Source organism: Clinocottus analis, unplaced genomic scaffold (assembly GCF_023055335.1).
Source record: "Clinocottus analis isolate CAN_PGR_092001 unplaced genomic scaffold, fCliAna1.0.p SCAF_7, whole genome shotgun sequence".
Lineage (NCBI taxonomy): Eukaryota > Metazoa > Chordata > Actinopteri > Perciformes > Cottidae > Clinocottus > Clinocottus analis.
This window is the reverse complement of record NW_027176229.1, coordinates 15,520,580-15,538,012: the sequence shown is the minus strand read 5'-3', so window position 1 is coordinate 15,538,012 and position 17,433 is coordinate 15,520,580. Positions and strand designations below refer to the sequence as shown.

General features: G+C 42.0%; 1 protein-coding gene across 1 annotated transcript; it reads left to right on the top strand.

Moving 5' to 3' along the window:
• Positions 1 to 39: 39 nt before the first annotated feature.
• On the top strand, positions 40 to 17,359 carry serinc5 (serine incorporator 5). The gene is made up of 12 exons (XM_068604536.1): positions 40 to 200; positions 7,853 to 8,020; positions 10,500 to 10,678; positions 11,102 to 11,184; positions 11,490 to 11,583; positions 12,371 to 12,582; positions 12,856 to 12,948; positions 13,538 to 13,664; positions 14,180 to 14,249; positions 14,437 to 14,473; positions 14,897 to 15,041; positions 15,547 to 17,359. The coding sequence occupies exons 1-12, from the start codon at positions 174 to 176 to the stop codon at positions 15,689 to 15,691; spliced, it is 1,380 nt and encodes a 459-aa protein (XP_068460637.1). The 5' UTR covers positions 40 to 173; the 3' UTR covers positions 15,692 to 17,359.
• The last annotated feature ends 74 nt before the right edge of the window (positions 17,360 to 17,433 follow it).

Sequence of the window (17,433 nt, the reverse complement as noted above, 5' to 3'; positions counted from 1 at the left end):
CAGTGGGAGGAGAGACGGGGGGAGGGGAGGGAGGGAGGACTGAGCAGCGCGAGAAGGAGGACAGGCGCGTTGTTCTCGTGTGATGGTGGTAATTTCATGTGGAGGAAGAAAGCGACTGAAGCAGCGAGCTCCTCATTCTCTTCACCGGATTGTAGCCACTGCCTCCCCGCAACATGTGCACGCCGTGCTGTGTCTCGCAGGTGAGGAACACGCGCACACTCTCTTCTGTCGCTCCTCGGCTCCATTGAAGCCTTCAGCTAGAGTTCGGTTTAACGTCGACTCCCGGGTCCCGTTTCCCTGTTTGTGTCACGTCGAGCCGTTCAGCGTCCACCGACGAGTCCTTTCATGTCACGGTGGTTCCCGAGAGCAATGTCAGCCGCCGTTGTCCATCAACAATGGGCCCTAAATCCCCTCGCTGAAACAATTGAATGACTTCCCTGTGTAGTCACGTTATCGCCGATGGAAGACAAAGAGAGACGAGCCAGCTGACGTTAGCTAAACGGGCCGTCGGCTCTCTGAAGCGACGTCATCCCGCAGATGTGTCTGTGGCCCCGGGGAGACACCCAGACGTGTCCTCTGCGGACTTATGTCGAGAAAGTGCGTCCGCGTTGTAGTCCTCTTGCCTCCGTTCAGTTAAGCACAGTTTCACTTGTCCAGCCCGGGAGGGACATCTCGTTCCGCAGCTCAAACAACTTCACAGCGATTACCAGATACATTTTATTTCAGCTCGACCCTAATCTCATAGTTGTGGGTTCAATGTGTCGTGATGTGGACAATGCGCTACAGTTGCAGAATGAAAGCAGACCCACTGGGAGACTAACTACTGGAGGCTTTGTAGACATATGGTTAGGACTTGTTTTTCCGTTTGTTTCAAATATGTTTGAATCTGCGCGATTACGTTGTTTTAGGTGAAAAAGTAACATTTTGTATTACTTTTTTTTTTAGTTAGTTCTCTAACATGAGCATACACTTTCTGTGGGGTTTGGACTGATTGCTGAATCGAAACCATTTTCTCTTTATACATTAAGAAAATCATCTCCAAATTTTCCAGAAATGAAACTGAGTTTCAGAATTATTTAAGGGCTGTAATAACACAAAGTTGCTGAATTTCTTAAAGTCAAACTCGTGTTTTTTATGTAAATTAAGGGAGGATTTTCTTCAATGGTTTACAACTAATTGTTTTTCACCATAAGGTTACCACGACTGAGCTGGTCTGGTCAGGAATTTAATTACACAGGCACATCCCTCCTCTATGGGAGCTCACTTCCATTTCCTGTTCTTTTCAAATCCGGGGTGATGGAAATGGGGAAGGATTAAGAAGGGCAAACAAAAAAAAACAGTTTTGTGTCTGCTGCTGGGGTGCTAATCCCTGTCACAGGCACCTCGTTTAGTTTTGTCGCCATCTCTATTTATGTGTAAACTTGTAATTAGCTTTTTTTGGAGTGTGCATATGTGTGCCCCTCTTGAGTTTTAGAGTAGTAATTTGGTGTGTGTGGTCTTTTAATTTCCTGTGGTTAGGAGGTTGACGTAAGGGAAGGTCGGCGTTGTTTGACTTAGATTGGGAGAGGGGAGCAGACATGGTGTAGGAGCAACTCTCTTGTAATTTTGCAGTAGGATCAGTGATGTATGCCTTATTGCGATGAGGTAGAGGGTTGGTTTTAGCTATGTTGAGTTTTGTCCAGAGCGCTGCAAGTGTTGGACAGGACACATATCATGTGGGTGTTTCCAGCAGCTATGGTACAAGCAGCATTGGCTGTGTAAATAAGTCCAGAGGATACTAGAGACTGGTCCAGTATCGGTCCTGATAAAGTATTCTTGAGTAAGACTTTAAGCACTTACCCTCCCAATTCTTCAGAATGCTCGCTTACTGAAATAAGACTTCATAACAACAACTTGACTTGTACAACTACCGCCCAAGTAAATACATTCAGCAAACATCTGTACCGGTCCCCACCAACAAAACGCCTGGGTCACATTTGATGAGTAAAACTGGTCAACCGTGCCCTTGTGAGACGTCTGTGCTGTTTGCAGCACCCCCTCAGGAATTTTGCTGTGGTCAGCAGCAGCAGGAGTTTGTTTTCCCACAGGGACATAATTGACAATCTCTCCTCTCCTTTGTCCTACAACAGCCATAATGTCTACGCAAGCTCCTCCTTTTTCACATATTCCCATGTCTTGTAATCCAGTATCTTTCAGCAAGGATTAAAAGTTGCTGATGTAATGTGCTGAAATGCCAGCAAACTCTTTGCATGGGGCCACTCGCATCTGTTGAGCCAACAGTAAGACTGTGGCTAGAAAGCACATCTTGTGGAACCGTTGCTATCTGAAGTAAACAATACACTTTGGGAAGTTACAAAAATGACCTTAGGCTAAACACAACATGACATTGGATACGCCTGTGCCCGTTGATCTAATAGTGCCTTGTATTTTAACTGTCTTCACGTTCTTGTTTGGTCTGGTTCATTTGGTTATTTTTGTGATGGATTCCGTCGTTTGTACGGGATTGCTTAATTTCTGCCACATTTGTCTGCTCTTCACTGTACCTACTTCTTTCTCTTCTTTTATTTCCATTGGACTTAAGTTTCTCTCTGTTGGTTGTAGCCAGGGGCTGTATTTGCCAAGAGAGAAGCAAAGCCTTCCCTTTGTGTATAGGAAACAGAGCAGTGATACATTTTTGCTGTGTGTATACAGCTGCCTAGCTATATGAACAATAGTGGAGCTGTCAGTCACAACGTAAGAGGAAATGGAGACTTTTACTGAAGCTTGGGCCAACCAAACTTGATTATGAGAAAGATTCTTCCTCGTCTTATTTTAAATAATTCTTTCACTTTTACCTCTTTTCCTTTTTTTCACCCTGTTGGTTTCTCCTCGCTCAGTTCAAGCTCTGCATGGTTGTAACTTGAGATAACAGGGTGTGTACTGTCTGCAGTTTCGACTGAGATGTTGGCCCGTTGTGATTCATTCTGGTCAACTTAATCAACAGTGGTCATGATAATTAAGCTCTAACTAACAGGTAGTTTCTTCAGTTTTGAAGCAGACCGCATTGTCTACGTATGCCAGGCAGAATGTTGTTTTGACAGTGCTCAACTCAGTTATGAGTCATGTCTGTGTCTCTTTTTTTCCACTGAAAACCCTTTGCTTTAAACTACTGATAATCATAAAGTCAATATCATATAATGACCTGATTTACATGTTGGTATGATAAATAATTGCCAACCACAGAAAAAACAGAGTACTCTATTATTCTATTATTCCTGAACTAGCTCTGAATCTGACACATTGTGGATTCTCCTTCCTTGTGCCTACTGTGATATAGCGAGTGACCTATTTTTGCAATTGGACTGTTTGTATTGCGTAAGCAGCAGCATCTATGTGGCTATGTGCTGAGTTAACCCAGTTGTTTGATTTCGGCTTCCCTCACCATTTCCTGTTTGTTAAATACTGTAATTCTGTACATCACTGCTTGGTTGAGGATAATTAAACGGTAGAAAATTGAGGAACATGGTAATTATCGTCAATGTTCTGATAAACAGGTCACAGATGCGTTCTTGAGATTGTCTACATATAAGACTGTATCATGTTTGTTGATTAGGCCTCCAGTTGTTAGTCAGAGTCCTTGTTTACCATTCATACCAGGTCATGCAGACTAATTCTCTCTGCAACCACATGCTTCATTTTGAATGGGATGAAAGTTAATTCCCTGAACGTATTCTCACTGCTGTGTCCAGTGTCCAATCTATCCATGTAAGGCTGTGTGTACTTTGAGCTACACGGTAATTCTCCTGACCCCTTGAACAGCTGGGAGTAGCTGGAATGAGTGATTTAGAGTAAGGGGCAGCTGAAGATAACAAAAAAGGGAATAAAGGAGAAAATGACAATAACTATTATACAATACAGCAATACACCTCCTAAGTAACGAGGTGGGGGAAGATGGAGGAAATGAGATGAAGAGAGTGAAACGGAGTCTCCGCCTCCATAAGAAAGAGACAAGTCTTTGTCTCTTGAGTGTCCCACAATCCGGGTAGTGAGGCTTTGGGCCTTAAGTGCAGGGTTCTGAGAGGCTTGGCTCATTTGACATCTGGTAAAAATAAATTAGGGGATCTTTCTCAAGGGGCCAAAGTGCCATGTGTGCTGTAGCATGTAATGATGATCTTTTTGACGGATGACCAGAGCAAAATGACACAGGATTGGGGGGGTTGGTGGTGATATTATAGTAGGGGGGTACACTGCAGACATGCCGACCACCTGTCGACACTCTGGTGGGCAGACAGGCAGCGGAGGAGGGGTAGAAGGGCTCATTAAGGGGGAAGGGTCAGCGTTGGTTACCTTGGATACTCTTTTTAGATTTGTGGAATTCCTTGAGACAGTCTCCTCTCCAGGCGCTCCCTCCCTGTTGTATTTATGCCGTTGCCCCCTAACTGGTGAAACACTCCTTGACTAATGAAACTTAAACACTCTCACGGCTTAAATCATCATGTTTCTCTCTGCTTACTTTCAGTCTGTTGTGGTTCATTAATCGCCCATTCAGAAAGACACGTGGGTGCAGCAGAGACAAAAGAAACAGCTTATCCTGTTATGATGTCTGTAGTCAAACGGAGACCAGGGGCCACATACATACAACTTGGTTTAGATTCAAGGCTAGAGGTGTGTTTATGTGTAACAGTAGAAAAAAACACATGTAGCCTTGGAGTCAGAATTTTAAACCTCTTTATCTGCACTCTTCTGGTATTCCAGGCATCGGTAAATGATATGCACATGATTTTTGTTGATCTGGCATCAAAGAAGTCTTTGTTGCCCACAACCATAATCAGATAGCGCGAGGATGTCAAATATAGGACATGCCATTTTTTTCTGCTGTTCTTATCTTGACTTTAAAAGATTGTTAACGCTTGAAACGCTTTTTGAAGGACGCTAAACCTAGCTTTTTAGCTGAAAGATGGATTCTTTACTTACAATGCTACCGTGGTGCCCCACACTGTTGAGTTGTGAACCAAAAGGTTCAGTTATTCGTTCTTGGTTGTATTCATTTCTACTTCTGTGACATAAGCAGAACTGGGTGGAAACATAATTGAGTTTGGTTTCATATGGGAATCAACTTAGAAAACCCGCAAACCACCTCATAGCTTATATCAGAAAGTTAAGGCCATCGGTGACCATTCTTCAGCTCCATGCAAGGAATGCCAGTCAGGGAATCCTCTGGACAGAGAGAGCACACAGGCAGAGCCACGTGGGCAGAGAATAACTAGATCCTGACCATGTGCCTGTGTGGATCCACGAGTCGGCAGCATACCCCACATTACTGGCATCTGGAGCGGAACGCAACGCATCAGACAACGTTGCACACTGGCTTTACTACATCAGTACCCGCTGGCTAGATTACAGACCCCGGCTTAGGACACAGACCCACAGACATGGGCTAGGATTACTGTTATGACTGAAAGGCAAATTTAACAGATCTGGCCTGGCTGCATTAACGGGTCAGGAGAAAAAAAGTGGGGCGTCCTCGTGGACTTGGTTGTAAGGCTCCGACAATTTAATTTGGATGTTCCTCGTTGTGGCCGGGGACCTTTGTTGCATGTCATTCCTTTTCTGTCTCTCGGCCCTCATTTCCTGTTTATCTTGACTATGTCCTATTTAATGAAGACAATATGCCTCAATATGTTCTACAACAGAGAAAATACAACAAAAATGAAATGGTGTTTGCATAAAAATTTGAGTAAAATGAATGATATGGCCCAAAGCAACTTGTTTTTTGGCTTGTCCTTCCTGTCCCTTCTTGTAAACGTTTTATCTCAGGAACGCCGCTTTGGCACGAATGTCCACTGTTGTGGAAAATTATCTTTTGAGTCACTGGGGCAGAGGCAGAAGAGTTGAGAATTGTAATTTGAGCTTTCTAATGAACAGACAATAAAGTCTCTGGAACACAAGTTGTAAAGAGTGATTCTTTATTTGCTTGCAAGCGGAGAGCCGTTTACACAGGCACGCATCACAATGACAGTGGAAAGAACTCACACGGACTTGTGTCCGTTTCTAGATATTTAAAGGTGTTTCCCTCTCCATCTGACTGTCTTATAAAGAAACAAAAAAAGGTTAAGAGAACCAATGAAAATGAGCCGCATGCTTATTTTTATCACCTAACCAAGTCTTATGTTCTTGGTCCAACTATTAATTGAGTTTATCAGCAAGTGCAAACTTTTCTATCCACCGACGTCCTGTATCTCGGCTTTGAAGAGAATAATAATTGACAGGAAACACAGTTTCGGCTTCCGCTGGCCTCTCCAACCTTGAACTTACGGCATGACATATTTCACCATTACACCACCTAGACTTAATAATAAACTGATTATATGTTTAAGTTCAAAGGTCAAGGTCCCTGTGACCTCACGTCCACTCATCCATTTGAACGCGATATCTCTAGAACGCTTTGAGCGTTCAGTCAAAGGTCACTATGACCTCACAAAACATCTTTCTGGCCATAACTCAAGAATACATAATTATTATAATCATGAGAATGTCCAACAAATGTCTAATCAAGCATAACACTGATATAATTGAGTTTTACTTTTATTAACAAATCTGAAGTATACATAATTTCTCCTCAACACCAGCCTACTTCTACCTGCACCTTTCCCTCATCACGAGCAAAGTATGAGTTGCATCCCAAAAGGGGAGAACATACAAAGTTAAATGTTCGCACTCCAGCACTGCAGTAAAGAGCCAACGCAGCCTTACAGTGTGCCACACCTCAATGGTAGACCACAACAGAAGTTCAGCTCTCATCTTAGCAGTGTGTGTTCTGCAGGCGAGGAGTAGGAGGCTTACAACAGCAGGGTGGGGTGGCTACAGAAAGATGGTACAGTGTATAATTATAGATCCTCCTCTTTCCTAAATAGAACACAGGGCCGTCTTTTAGAGACTGTCCCGCTGTATGAGGGCCCATCGGAAGGAACAGAGTAGGCCTCTGTTTGTGTGTGTGTTTTCGGACAAGACCTCACTGTCTGCACTGACCAAGGGTTTGCACTGTGAGAGAGAGGGAAACCATGAATGAGCAAAGAGAAACTCAGGCAGATGTCTTCTATGCAAGTGTCCCCCGGTCAAGTAAATTGCCATAATCTTGTCTTCTGGCTCAGACCTGAAGTAATTATCAGATGTTCCAGGATTGTAGAAGCTGAAGCTCTCAAAACATAAAAATGTACCAGAAGGTGTTGAATACAGCCGCAATTTTGACACAATGTTTGCAACCTTTTAAACAATTAGAGTGCAGCAGTCCTACTCTTAGATTCTGTAACATTGAATGAACCTTGAATGGATTGTAGTATGTGTTGATAGTGTTTAATTAAATGGTTTTGGCTTTTAAAGTTTAACCAACTGTAGTATTTTACTACTTCTATTTCTGTCTGTATGCTGTTCCTTTCCCTCACCCGTTTCTCCTCTGAGGTTCCTCCTTCTTTTCCTGTTCAAGGTTTTGTTCTTCTATTTTTGTGGAGGTTGTCTAAACTCAATTATAGGTTTAAGGATTGAGGAAAGAGACCATGTAATTTCTATTTTCGATATCTGTGTATTACTTGGTTTGTTTTTTACCTTTGGTCCACTGCGCTCCATTCCTTATAATTTGGCTGTTACTAAAGCAAATGCATTTGGGTTATCTTACAGCCTTCATGGAAAATCAAACTGTAGCCTCTGGGAGCTTACGCAGATTGTTGCCAAATGCACACACAAACCCGGTCTTTCCTTATCTATGTGTATTACATTGTTTATATCAGATGGCTTTTACAGTGTGCAACATTCTGAAATTCATATGGTAATGTTTTTTCCTCCCCTCCCTCTTTTCTCCATTGTTCTCTCCGTGCAGCTGGCCTGCTGCTGCGGGACAGCGGCCTGCTCGTGCTGCTGTGGATGCTGCCCCCAGATCAAACAGTCCACAGGGACCCGAGTCATGTATGCTCTCTACTTCCTGCTGGTCACCATCATCTGTGTCATTATGATGTCCCCCACTGTGGAGGAGCAGTTGAAAGAAAATGTAAGAACAAAAATCACACAGAGCAAAGTATCCCTCTAACCACAACAGCTATACATGCATTGTTTGTTTCACATATCTGATTTTCACAAATGGCAATAAGACATGTCTATCGCAGGAAGACTATTTTTTTAAATAACTGTACAACCACAGGCAAATCTTGGCGGGTCCAATTGATTGTCAAGAATACCAAATCTGTGGACTTTCTGTTGTTTGACTAGAAGATTAGGGATCGGCTCAGCGGCTATAGTCACCAAGCCAACAATAGCCGGTGTCATTAGACGGCAGAAACGCTTTCATGGAGCACAACTGAAAAGGAAAGTATGACAGAAATCCGGTCTCAAATGACACTCGTCAAAGCGGGAACAATCAACCTATAACAGATTTTCAAGATGAGGAAGCAGCTGAGAGTATCCATTTATACAATGTCTGGAGCTACACAGATGTATACACATTATTTTCAGATATACTGACAGATCTTCCCTGGTATTTGAGACACGTAGGCAGATATTTTTTGTTATTACCAGACATACAGTCATACATAGTAAGTTTATATCTGGTAATAGCAACTGGTGCACACAAGAGAGGACATTCGATCAGTTCAGGGTCAAGGCTCACTGTATTTCTTCCACTCCAGAGTGAGAGAGAGAATGAATATATAAGCGTTACTCTCCACACATATATTTGGAAATTGTCAGGTAAGCCAACTTATGTGTTTGGCTCTATGACATAAATGGAATAAAATTTCAGAGAATGTGCAAGTGTTACCATGTCATCGCTAACAGGCAAAATAAAATTTTAAATAACATTGCTCCAGGCCAAGCAGACATCCCACTATTTTTACTTGAGACCATACGCGTATCTTCTCATTGGAGAGATCATAATCGAGGAGGCAGGAGTTCAGGATTGTAGTTTCTTGTTTTTAACCGCCCACACAGCCTCTGAAGTTGGGAGGAGGGACACAGGAAGCCCGATGCTCTCTCTTGATCTTCAAGGCTTTTATGTGGTTTTCTTGCCCTAATTTACTTCTTTGAATCAACATAATGCAGGGTTATTATCAGACTTTTTCTGTGGTTTGTTTCTGACATAACTGTAAGACTTCTGTGGCTACTAAAACAATATAGTTAGTTATTCTGGTGAGGCTGTTCCGATGCATCGCTTTCTCACCCTGCCTTCTCTTTTGTCGAATTGAATGTTTATAGCTAAATATCTGAGCATGAGAAATTATGTCCCTGTTAAAAGGTACAGTCATTGTATTGACACTCACTAGACGAGGAAGACTGGGAAGAATATCGTCAGCTGACTGTTTATTATTTTGATATTCTTCCACCAATCTTCTTTTGCTGTTTTCGCCGCCAGTGTTTACTGTACAGTATTAAAACAACTCCCCACTGTGTCTACTTGTGAGAGGAAAACCCTGTAAAGGCCTACCCAGGCACAAAATGGCCTCTGATAGCCCCACGCAAAGCCTGCTGAGTTACACACACGTACATACACTTTTACATGCACACTGCCCGTCACACACTGAGCCCAGTGGGAAGTCCCGGCTAAGAGAGCAGCCATTGTGCGTATGAGTGCTGGTCTTTTCTCAAGAGATTTACAGCTGTCTGAAACAGCCGGCCCCCTTCCCTCTTAATCACGACACCATGGACATGCTAATATGGTCCTTACCGTGATACAAAAGCTCCAAAATGGGCTTTTTACTCTATGTTGTGATCTGGCCTGGACTGTGGTGCACACTGAGGTGATGACAACTCAATCCGCTGGCGTCTCTGCCGTGTGTGCAACCTCAGGGACCAAAATACTCTGCCGAGAAAAGCAATTTTTTTTATTTTTTGAATATCTATAGTTTTCTTGTACTTTTGAGTTTGATTCACACATCTACAGTCAGGGAGCATCAGAGGAGGGAATAGAAATTTGAGCCTCCATTCTGTGGTTATCGTTTCAAAGGTCGTCTCTTCTCTTGGCATTGAGCCACTGAAGCACTTCCAATTTCCCGATGAAGGCCACAGACCTTATCTACTCTATGCAGTTTCCCTCTCTTCTTGTTTATGCAGCTCACTGTAGGTCAATATAAATTTGGGATATTTATTTAAAGACGGATCTGCCAATCTTTCTCTTTGCTCATGCGCTCTCTGCTTTTTGCTCTTCCCAGTCCATCTGACTTGCTGACAAAAGGCGGTTAATTTATTCATCTGTGTCTTTTGTTGGCGTACACTGACAGTTAGTTGTAAGGCCCCTCTAACAGCCTGTAGAGAACGAGGAATAAAAGAAGGCTTCGTGGAGAGAAAAAGGGGTTGTTGTTGCTGCCTGTTCTCTCTTTCTGCTTCTTTTAGAGGCGTGACGCTCAGAATAGAAGCTATTGGGCCTTTTCTCTGAGACCGCGTACTAGACAAACATGAGCTGTGTGTGTGTGTGTGTGCGTGTGTGTCATAATGATCTTATCCAAGTGTTTTGTGGGTTTGCGATTTTTGTCTATCAGATCCCCTTCTACAGTGAGATGTGTGAGAAGATGAATGCGGGGGAGAACTGTAAAACCCTGGTTGGCTACTCTGCCGTCTACAAGGTGTGCTTCGGCATGGCCTGCTTCTTCTTTTTGTTCGCCGTCTTCACCATACGCATTAACAACAGTACAGGCTGCAGGGCGGCCGTGCATAACGGGTAAGAAGGCCTTGTTCCTCTTTCTGTTCACCTTTTGTAATTAATTTCTATTCACCTATAATGTGTAGCTGCAACCTCGATTAGTGCTGGTCTGTGAGCTCTAAGGAAAGAACAAAACTACATTTTAACACTTTGCTAAAAGTAGGTATCGAGGAATATGAACAGCAAAAATTACAAGACACTGTGAGCAAACAACCTGATCCTGTAGTATTGCAAGTGATAGATTTTCTCAGCATAATTATGTATTTTGGCTTCATAATATTAAATGTTCTTAATTTTGTATTTCTCGCATGTCTCCTAACACTGTACATTAAAATTCTGAACTAAGTCCCGCTGATTCTGTTTTGTCAGTCATTGTTTTGTATATTCTTTATTTTCATCTACATTTACATCCGTTTGACGCTGTGACTGATTACATGGCAGGTTCTGGTTGCTGAAGTTTATCGTGCTGGTTGCCTGCTGCGCTGGAGCCTTCTTCATCCCAGAAGAGGAAATCTTTCTGGAAGGTAAAGAGAACGGACTCGATAGCAAAACTACAGTGCTGTAATAAGAGTTAGTATTCGTAATGTATTCAACATTGGCAAAATGTTGAATAGACGGCAAAGTAATAGGAAAACAGTGGAAGTCACAAATATTCTTTGCTTTTTTTTCCAAGCTCACTCAAATATACTGCCTGCCAGTGAAACTTTTCAAATGAACTTGCCATGTTATCTGGAGTTTGAATATAATCATGCGGCACAAAATGCAACAAGTAAGAGATCTGCTTCTCATCCCTGAAATGTCCCTCCTCCCCCACTCTTCAATGCCACAGTGTGGCGCTACATCGGAGCAGCTGGCGGGTTCCTTTTCCTGCTGATCCAGCTCATGCTGTTGGTGGAGTTTGCACACAGATGGAACACAAACTGGTGAGAGCAACATGTCTTCTCTCTACGCTTTTGTGTCTTTTGTCCAGGTGAGTCAAAAAGTCCAGCTCGCTTGCATGAATCAAAATGAAGTGTGGAAAGGGGGAGTCATTTACCTTTGTTTTTGTGGGCGGAGCGGAGGCTTGTCAGCAGTCCGGCCCTGTGCAGATTCACAGGATGCATATGGTTTCGGAGAGTGCTCTCAATTTCCTCTTCCCCTCCCACACAGACACACACATACCACCACCGATTGTTTCAAAAACAAAAACACCAAAACCCAAACCTCGATACAAGTATGGGTATGTGCACTTGTACCCATTTCATTTATTTTTTTAGTAAATCCTTGAATTTCCTGACTAGTTAAAAGGGATGTGAAAGCACTAAAAGAACCATAAACATGTCTTCTCATCTCTGCAGGCTGCTGAAATAACTCACTGACATAAGTTTCTCTTTCTTTGAATTTTTCTTTAGGCCAAACCCCTCTGTGTCTGTTTTCTTGCTTTTCTCCCCCGTTTACTTGATATTTTTTCCTATTTAATTTGCCTCATCCTTATTCATCTTTTGTTTTTTTTTCCTTTCTGTTGTCTGCTTCCTCTCTCTCTCTCTCTCTTTCTCTCTCTCTCTCTCTCTCTCTCTCTCTCTCTCTCTCTCTCTCTCTCTCTCTCTCTCTCTCTCTCTCTCTCTCTCTCTCTCTCTCTCTCTCTCTCTCTCTCTCTCTCTCTCTCTCTCTCTCTCTCTCTCTCTCTCTCTCTCTGTATCTGTCTGTCTGTCTGTCTGTCTCTGGCCACAGGAGTTCAGGAGTGAAGTATAATCGTCTGTGGTACGCTGCTTTGGCCTTCGTAACTCTGATGCTGTTCACTGGTGCGGTAGCAGCGTTGGTCTTCATGGGTGTGTTCTACACCGACCCCGAGGCCTGTTTATATAACAAGATCTTCCTGGGCATCAACGGCAGCCTGTGCCTCATTGTCTCCCTTTTGGCCATCTCCCCATGCATACAGAAACGTGAGGACTTGTACACACAAGCACACCATCTCTTGACTGAAATACAAATGAAAATAGGAGCATTTGCATTTAGATGTCATTTAAAGAACGAGTAATTCACAAATATCAACACATTTGAGATAATGATGGAAAGTATCGATAAGGAAGACTGTTAGCTACAATACTTGTATTACTACTATTGTGTAAAATACATTTGCACCAACTGAATAATTTCTTTTTGGTATAGCAAATGCTATTTAAATCCTTTTATTTCCCTTTGCTGTATCCCTGCAGTGCAGCCCACATCAGGCTTGCTGCAACCAGGAGTCATCAGTGTGTATGTCATGTACCTCACCTTCTCAGCCTTCACCAGCAAACCAAAAGAGTGTGAGTATCACTTGTTAAACCGATGTACCGCCAGTCGCCTTCTGACTTTCATTGCTCCTAAAGCAGAGTTATTATATGGATGGCCTTTGAGTTGGACAAGCAACAAGCAGAATATATTGAGGCCTGTCTAAGATAAGGGATTAATACATTTTAATAAAGATGAAAAGTTTAGCGCTTGAAGAAAGTTGTGATCTTTAAAACAAATCACTCTGTAGTGTCTGAGGTACATTTCTACCCCGACAGGGCTCTTGTTTCCACAGTAGCTGTCAAGGTAATAGTCTATGCTGAGATGCTATTGTAAAGATAATCTTACCATAAATATTTTATATCAGCACATGTTTCCAAAGTAACACTCGGTATGCTGTTATTGAGGCAGTTGGTGCTTATGTACTTACTGTAAGTTGCACTATGTCTCTATTTTCCCTTCGCCTCCCACTCTCGATACATTGTGCCAAAATACACACACACACACACACACACACACACACACACACACAATCACTTCACCTTTCGCAATATCCCCTCTACTTACACTAGTCCTTCATTTCTTTTCCTAATCCATCTCTATCTGCACATTCTTTCCGTCTAGATGTGGAAAGAAATGGTGTGAACACCACCGTTTGTGTGTTTTTCTTCAACTCTGAGACTGAGAGCGACAAGAAGATTGTCACTGCTTTTGGAACCATTATCCTTTTTGGCTGTGTCCTTTACTCTTGGTAAGACACACACACACACACACACACACACACACACACACACACACACACACACAGCTTCTCTTTTGTCCGGACATCTAGACAAATACAAGCCAAGTTTCCCTATAACTTATCTCTTTTTAGTGCTATATCATTCAAGTTCAAGAGTTGAGAGATTATGTAAAGGCTTCACGCCAAACCCATTAACAGCACTTCTGATTCTATGCAACGTTGAATAAATGTAATTCATTTCGTGGCAGGCTGTAGCGACAAGGTTGTTTTGGCTGTGACTCTGGAGAGGCGGTGCATGATTGGATGTAGCGAAGGGTGTGAGAGAAGAGAACTATGGCTTTTTCCGTTTGTTCACGTGTTTCCCATCAAGTGGAGGCATCATGTCTCTTGGTGGTCTTTCCTGAAAGAGAGGGAATTTGACTTTACAGCAATCTGAAACTTGAAATAAATGGAAAAATGCTCAGAATTACAACCTTTTTCTCCCTCCATCTGTGTTTCTATCTTTTTCTCTGCCCTCCCTCTAGCCTGACGTCCACCACAAGGCGAAGCTCTGCAGCGCTCAGAGTGTGTAGGAACAGTGAGCCAGCGACTGAGGTACACACAAACAGACATTCAGATCTCACTGGGGTGTGTGGTTGATCAGATTAGCAGGACATGAAAAAACCCACTGACCAGACACTTTTAATTAAACGTCCTTATCAAATTAAAATAATTAGACCCGAGAGAGATGTGTGTCTATTCCAGTTTGGTGGTCACCTGTATGTTTTTCTTTATCCTGCAGAGAGCTCGCTGCTGTTTCTGTTTTGGAAATGACACAGGTGAGAAGTAAAAAAACTCTCCCATCACTGTCTCGTCTTGTTTCTCCCTCCCCCTCCTTCCATCCTGTTCAGCGTGTACGCATATGCACCCAGCCGTAGTGTTTGCACAGAGGCGCTATGCTCATTGCTATTCCTCAGCCAGCTTGAAGATGGTGAGAAAGTATTGGTCAGCAAACATAGATGATGTCACTGTTACTAGGAGGGTAGCATGACACAGTGAAGCAGGACCAACAGCAAATTGTGGGTAGGCTGACACTGCCCCCTGCAGGAAATGTGTCAAAGTTATGTATGAATTATATTTCCTCTTGGATTGAATATGAATAAGCAAGTCTAGAATGAGATCAGTATCATAAGTCATTTTCTCACATTAAAAGTGTCACTCTGTCCACATCCTCTTTGAACCATTTAATGTGTGCTTTTTAGAAGACTATGATGAGAAGAACACCGATGGGGGCCAAAATGTGATGTATGATGAGAGAGAAAGAACCAACTACAGCTACTCCTACTTCCATTCTGTCTTCTTCCTGGGATCCCTGTATGTCATGATGACGGTTACCAACTGGTTCCAGTAAGTGATGCTCAGATTGTGGTACAATGTTGGGAAATTTATGGTTATGCTTAAATATGTGCATCCAGTCACTGTGGATGGTCAGACTGGACTATGCAGACCTCACTTAGTTCATTAAGTGCAGATTAAATTAATAACCAACTGGGAACCAGCAATATATGTAAACTTATCATAGGATGAACATCAGACATTTTGACATGTGGTTAAGAATATCAATAATGACTGCTTTCCATTTTGATAAGTCATTTCAAGGGTCCTCTGAACACGTAATTGTCTGAGCCATTGTTAATTCTGCTCTGACAACTTAACATATCTGTAGTTACTTTATTCTAATTAGAATAAGATTAAGGACATCACATATTGCACCTTATTGCAGATTAGTTTCACTCTGGTTACCTAACAAACATCAACGGGCAGACGGACAAAGCTGATGTGCTTAGTGGACCATTTAGCTGTGAAATAATGTTGTATTCGTTGCTAAGTTCTTCTGTGCTTTCGTTTGCAGTTATGATGACCATAAGATTGAGAAGCTGTTAGACGGAAGCTGGTCAGTGTTCTGGATCAAGATGGTCTCCTGCTGGGTCTGTCTCATCCTCTACATGTGGACCCTTGTCGCTCCCATGGTCTGCCCTCAGCGCTTTGAGGCCTAAGAGCCCACGTGCTAAACTAGAGTCAGGCTACTCTTATTCTTGGGACGTGGCCGGGCAGACGCTCTCACGCAGAGCCAAGGGACAACCAGCCCTCGCTCTTACCTTGAAACACAACCCTACACTACCCTCAGTGTTCAAAATGGAGGATTGTCTGTTGCCTTTTGTTTTATATGCTAGTGTTTTACTTTGTTTTACAATGTTAATACCTTGATGGTAAATGTGCTATATTTTACTACCACTTATTCATGAAGTTTTGTATTACTTATTGATTTGGAATTACATAAAGAATCATGGGAGTTGAGTTACATTGTGAAACACAAGAATCATCCAACCCCTATAGATTCCTTCATAATTTCAGATTTGAAAGTGTATTTTGTAAGTTGTGCCTGTATGTCAGTTTTTCTTATCGCTTTTACTCTCAGCCAGACATTTCAGTTCTGTACAGTGGGACCATAAAGTTGTAGCAAAGTTTTGGGACAAATGTATTTCAGGTTAGAAATGTTACAAGAGAAAATGTATTTATTTAAGGGCGTCTTAAGTAATCAGAAATCATTTTAGGAAGGAATGTTGTGTGAATCGAATTAGATTTGTCCCTGGCTCTGTTTAAAAACTCATCTCTCAGGCTCACATGTAAGCTGTTTATGTTTGTGCTTTGTTATATTGCTCCCTTTTGTAGACGTTTTCTATGCAACGGAACAAGCCCTTTTCGATACTATACCCTGTGTTGTGAAGTGTCCACTTAGATTACAAGGATGTTTCAGATTTTATTAATGTCAGCGCTCCCTTTGAGCCACATCTTTTCTGAGGAAAATCATATCATCTGTTCGACATTTCCAGCATTGTGGTGGTTGTTGTACAAGGGCAGTGCTCTTCAAATCAACCTGCCTTACGTAAGAGTGTTGTTAGTGGAGCGTCGCGGTCACCTCTCTGGAAGAGCTGCAGTGTCACAGATGAGGAGTGTTTGCCAAAGGTAGATGTCAGAAAACAACAAACTGTTTGGTTAGTAACAAAAAAATCTTAACTGAGAACATTAAGTATTTGCATGCATACACAAACACTTAAATCAGCTGTTTTCTGTACAGTTATGAAGGCTTTTGTTACAATTGTCAGCTTATAATGGTGGGCAGAATAAGGTAGCATGATTGCTTTTATTAGCAAGTTATTCAAAACTTGACATAGTTTACTGCTGAATTAAAATGTACACAAAAACCTCCACCTGTTTTCCTGTGTAACAGATGTATTTGTGTTGTAAAATATTTTCAATACATTTCTCGACTTAAAGTCACTTTTGTTTCTCATTCATAAATACATCAGTATGTCTTTGTCATTTTATTACTAACATGTTTTATGTACATTTTGGTGTACATCTTGTGATCTGTGGATTCATTTAGTTTATGTTTTATATTCTGTACATTTTGTCAGGTGACTTGTCTTTTTTGGAAACATTTCTGCTTTTTAACTTTTGGTATGAATGTAGAAATGGAATGGTGCTTCACAGCTTAAATATAAATCTCAACCAATTCCTAAATCACATGGCATCACCTACTGTGAAGTCTGTGTATCACCATAACACACAGGAACACTTTTGGACCAAGAAGTTTGTTTAAAATACAGAGGCGTGGGTGCCGTGCAGTTTATTGTTACACAATTTCAATAAAACAACCATCAAACGCCATGTGGTGTCTTTATTTGTTAGGTTTTCTCTCATACAGATAAATAACAATCTCATGTTTAAAAAAAAA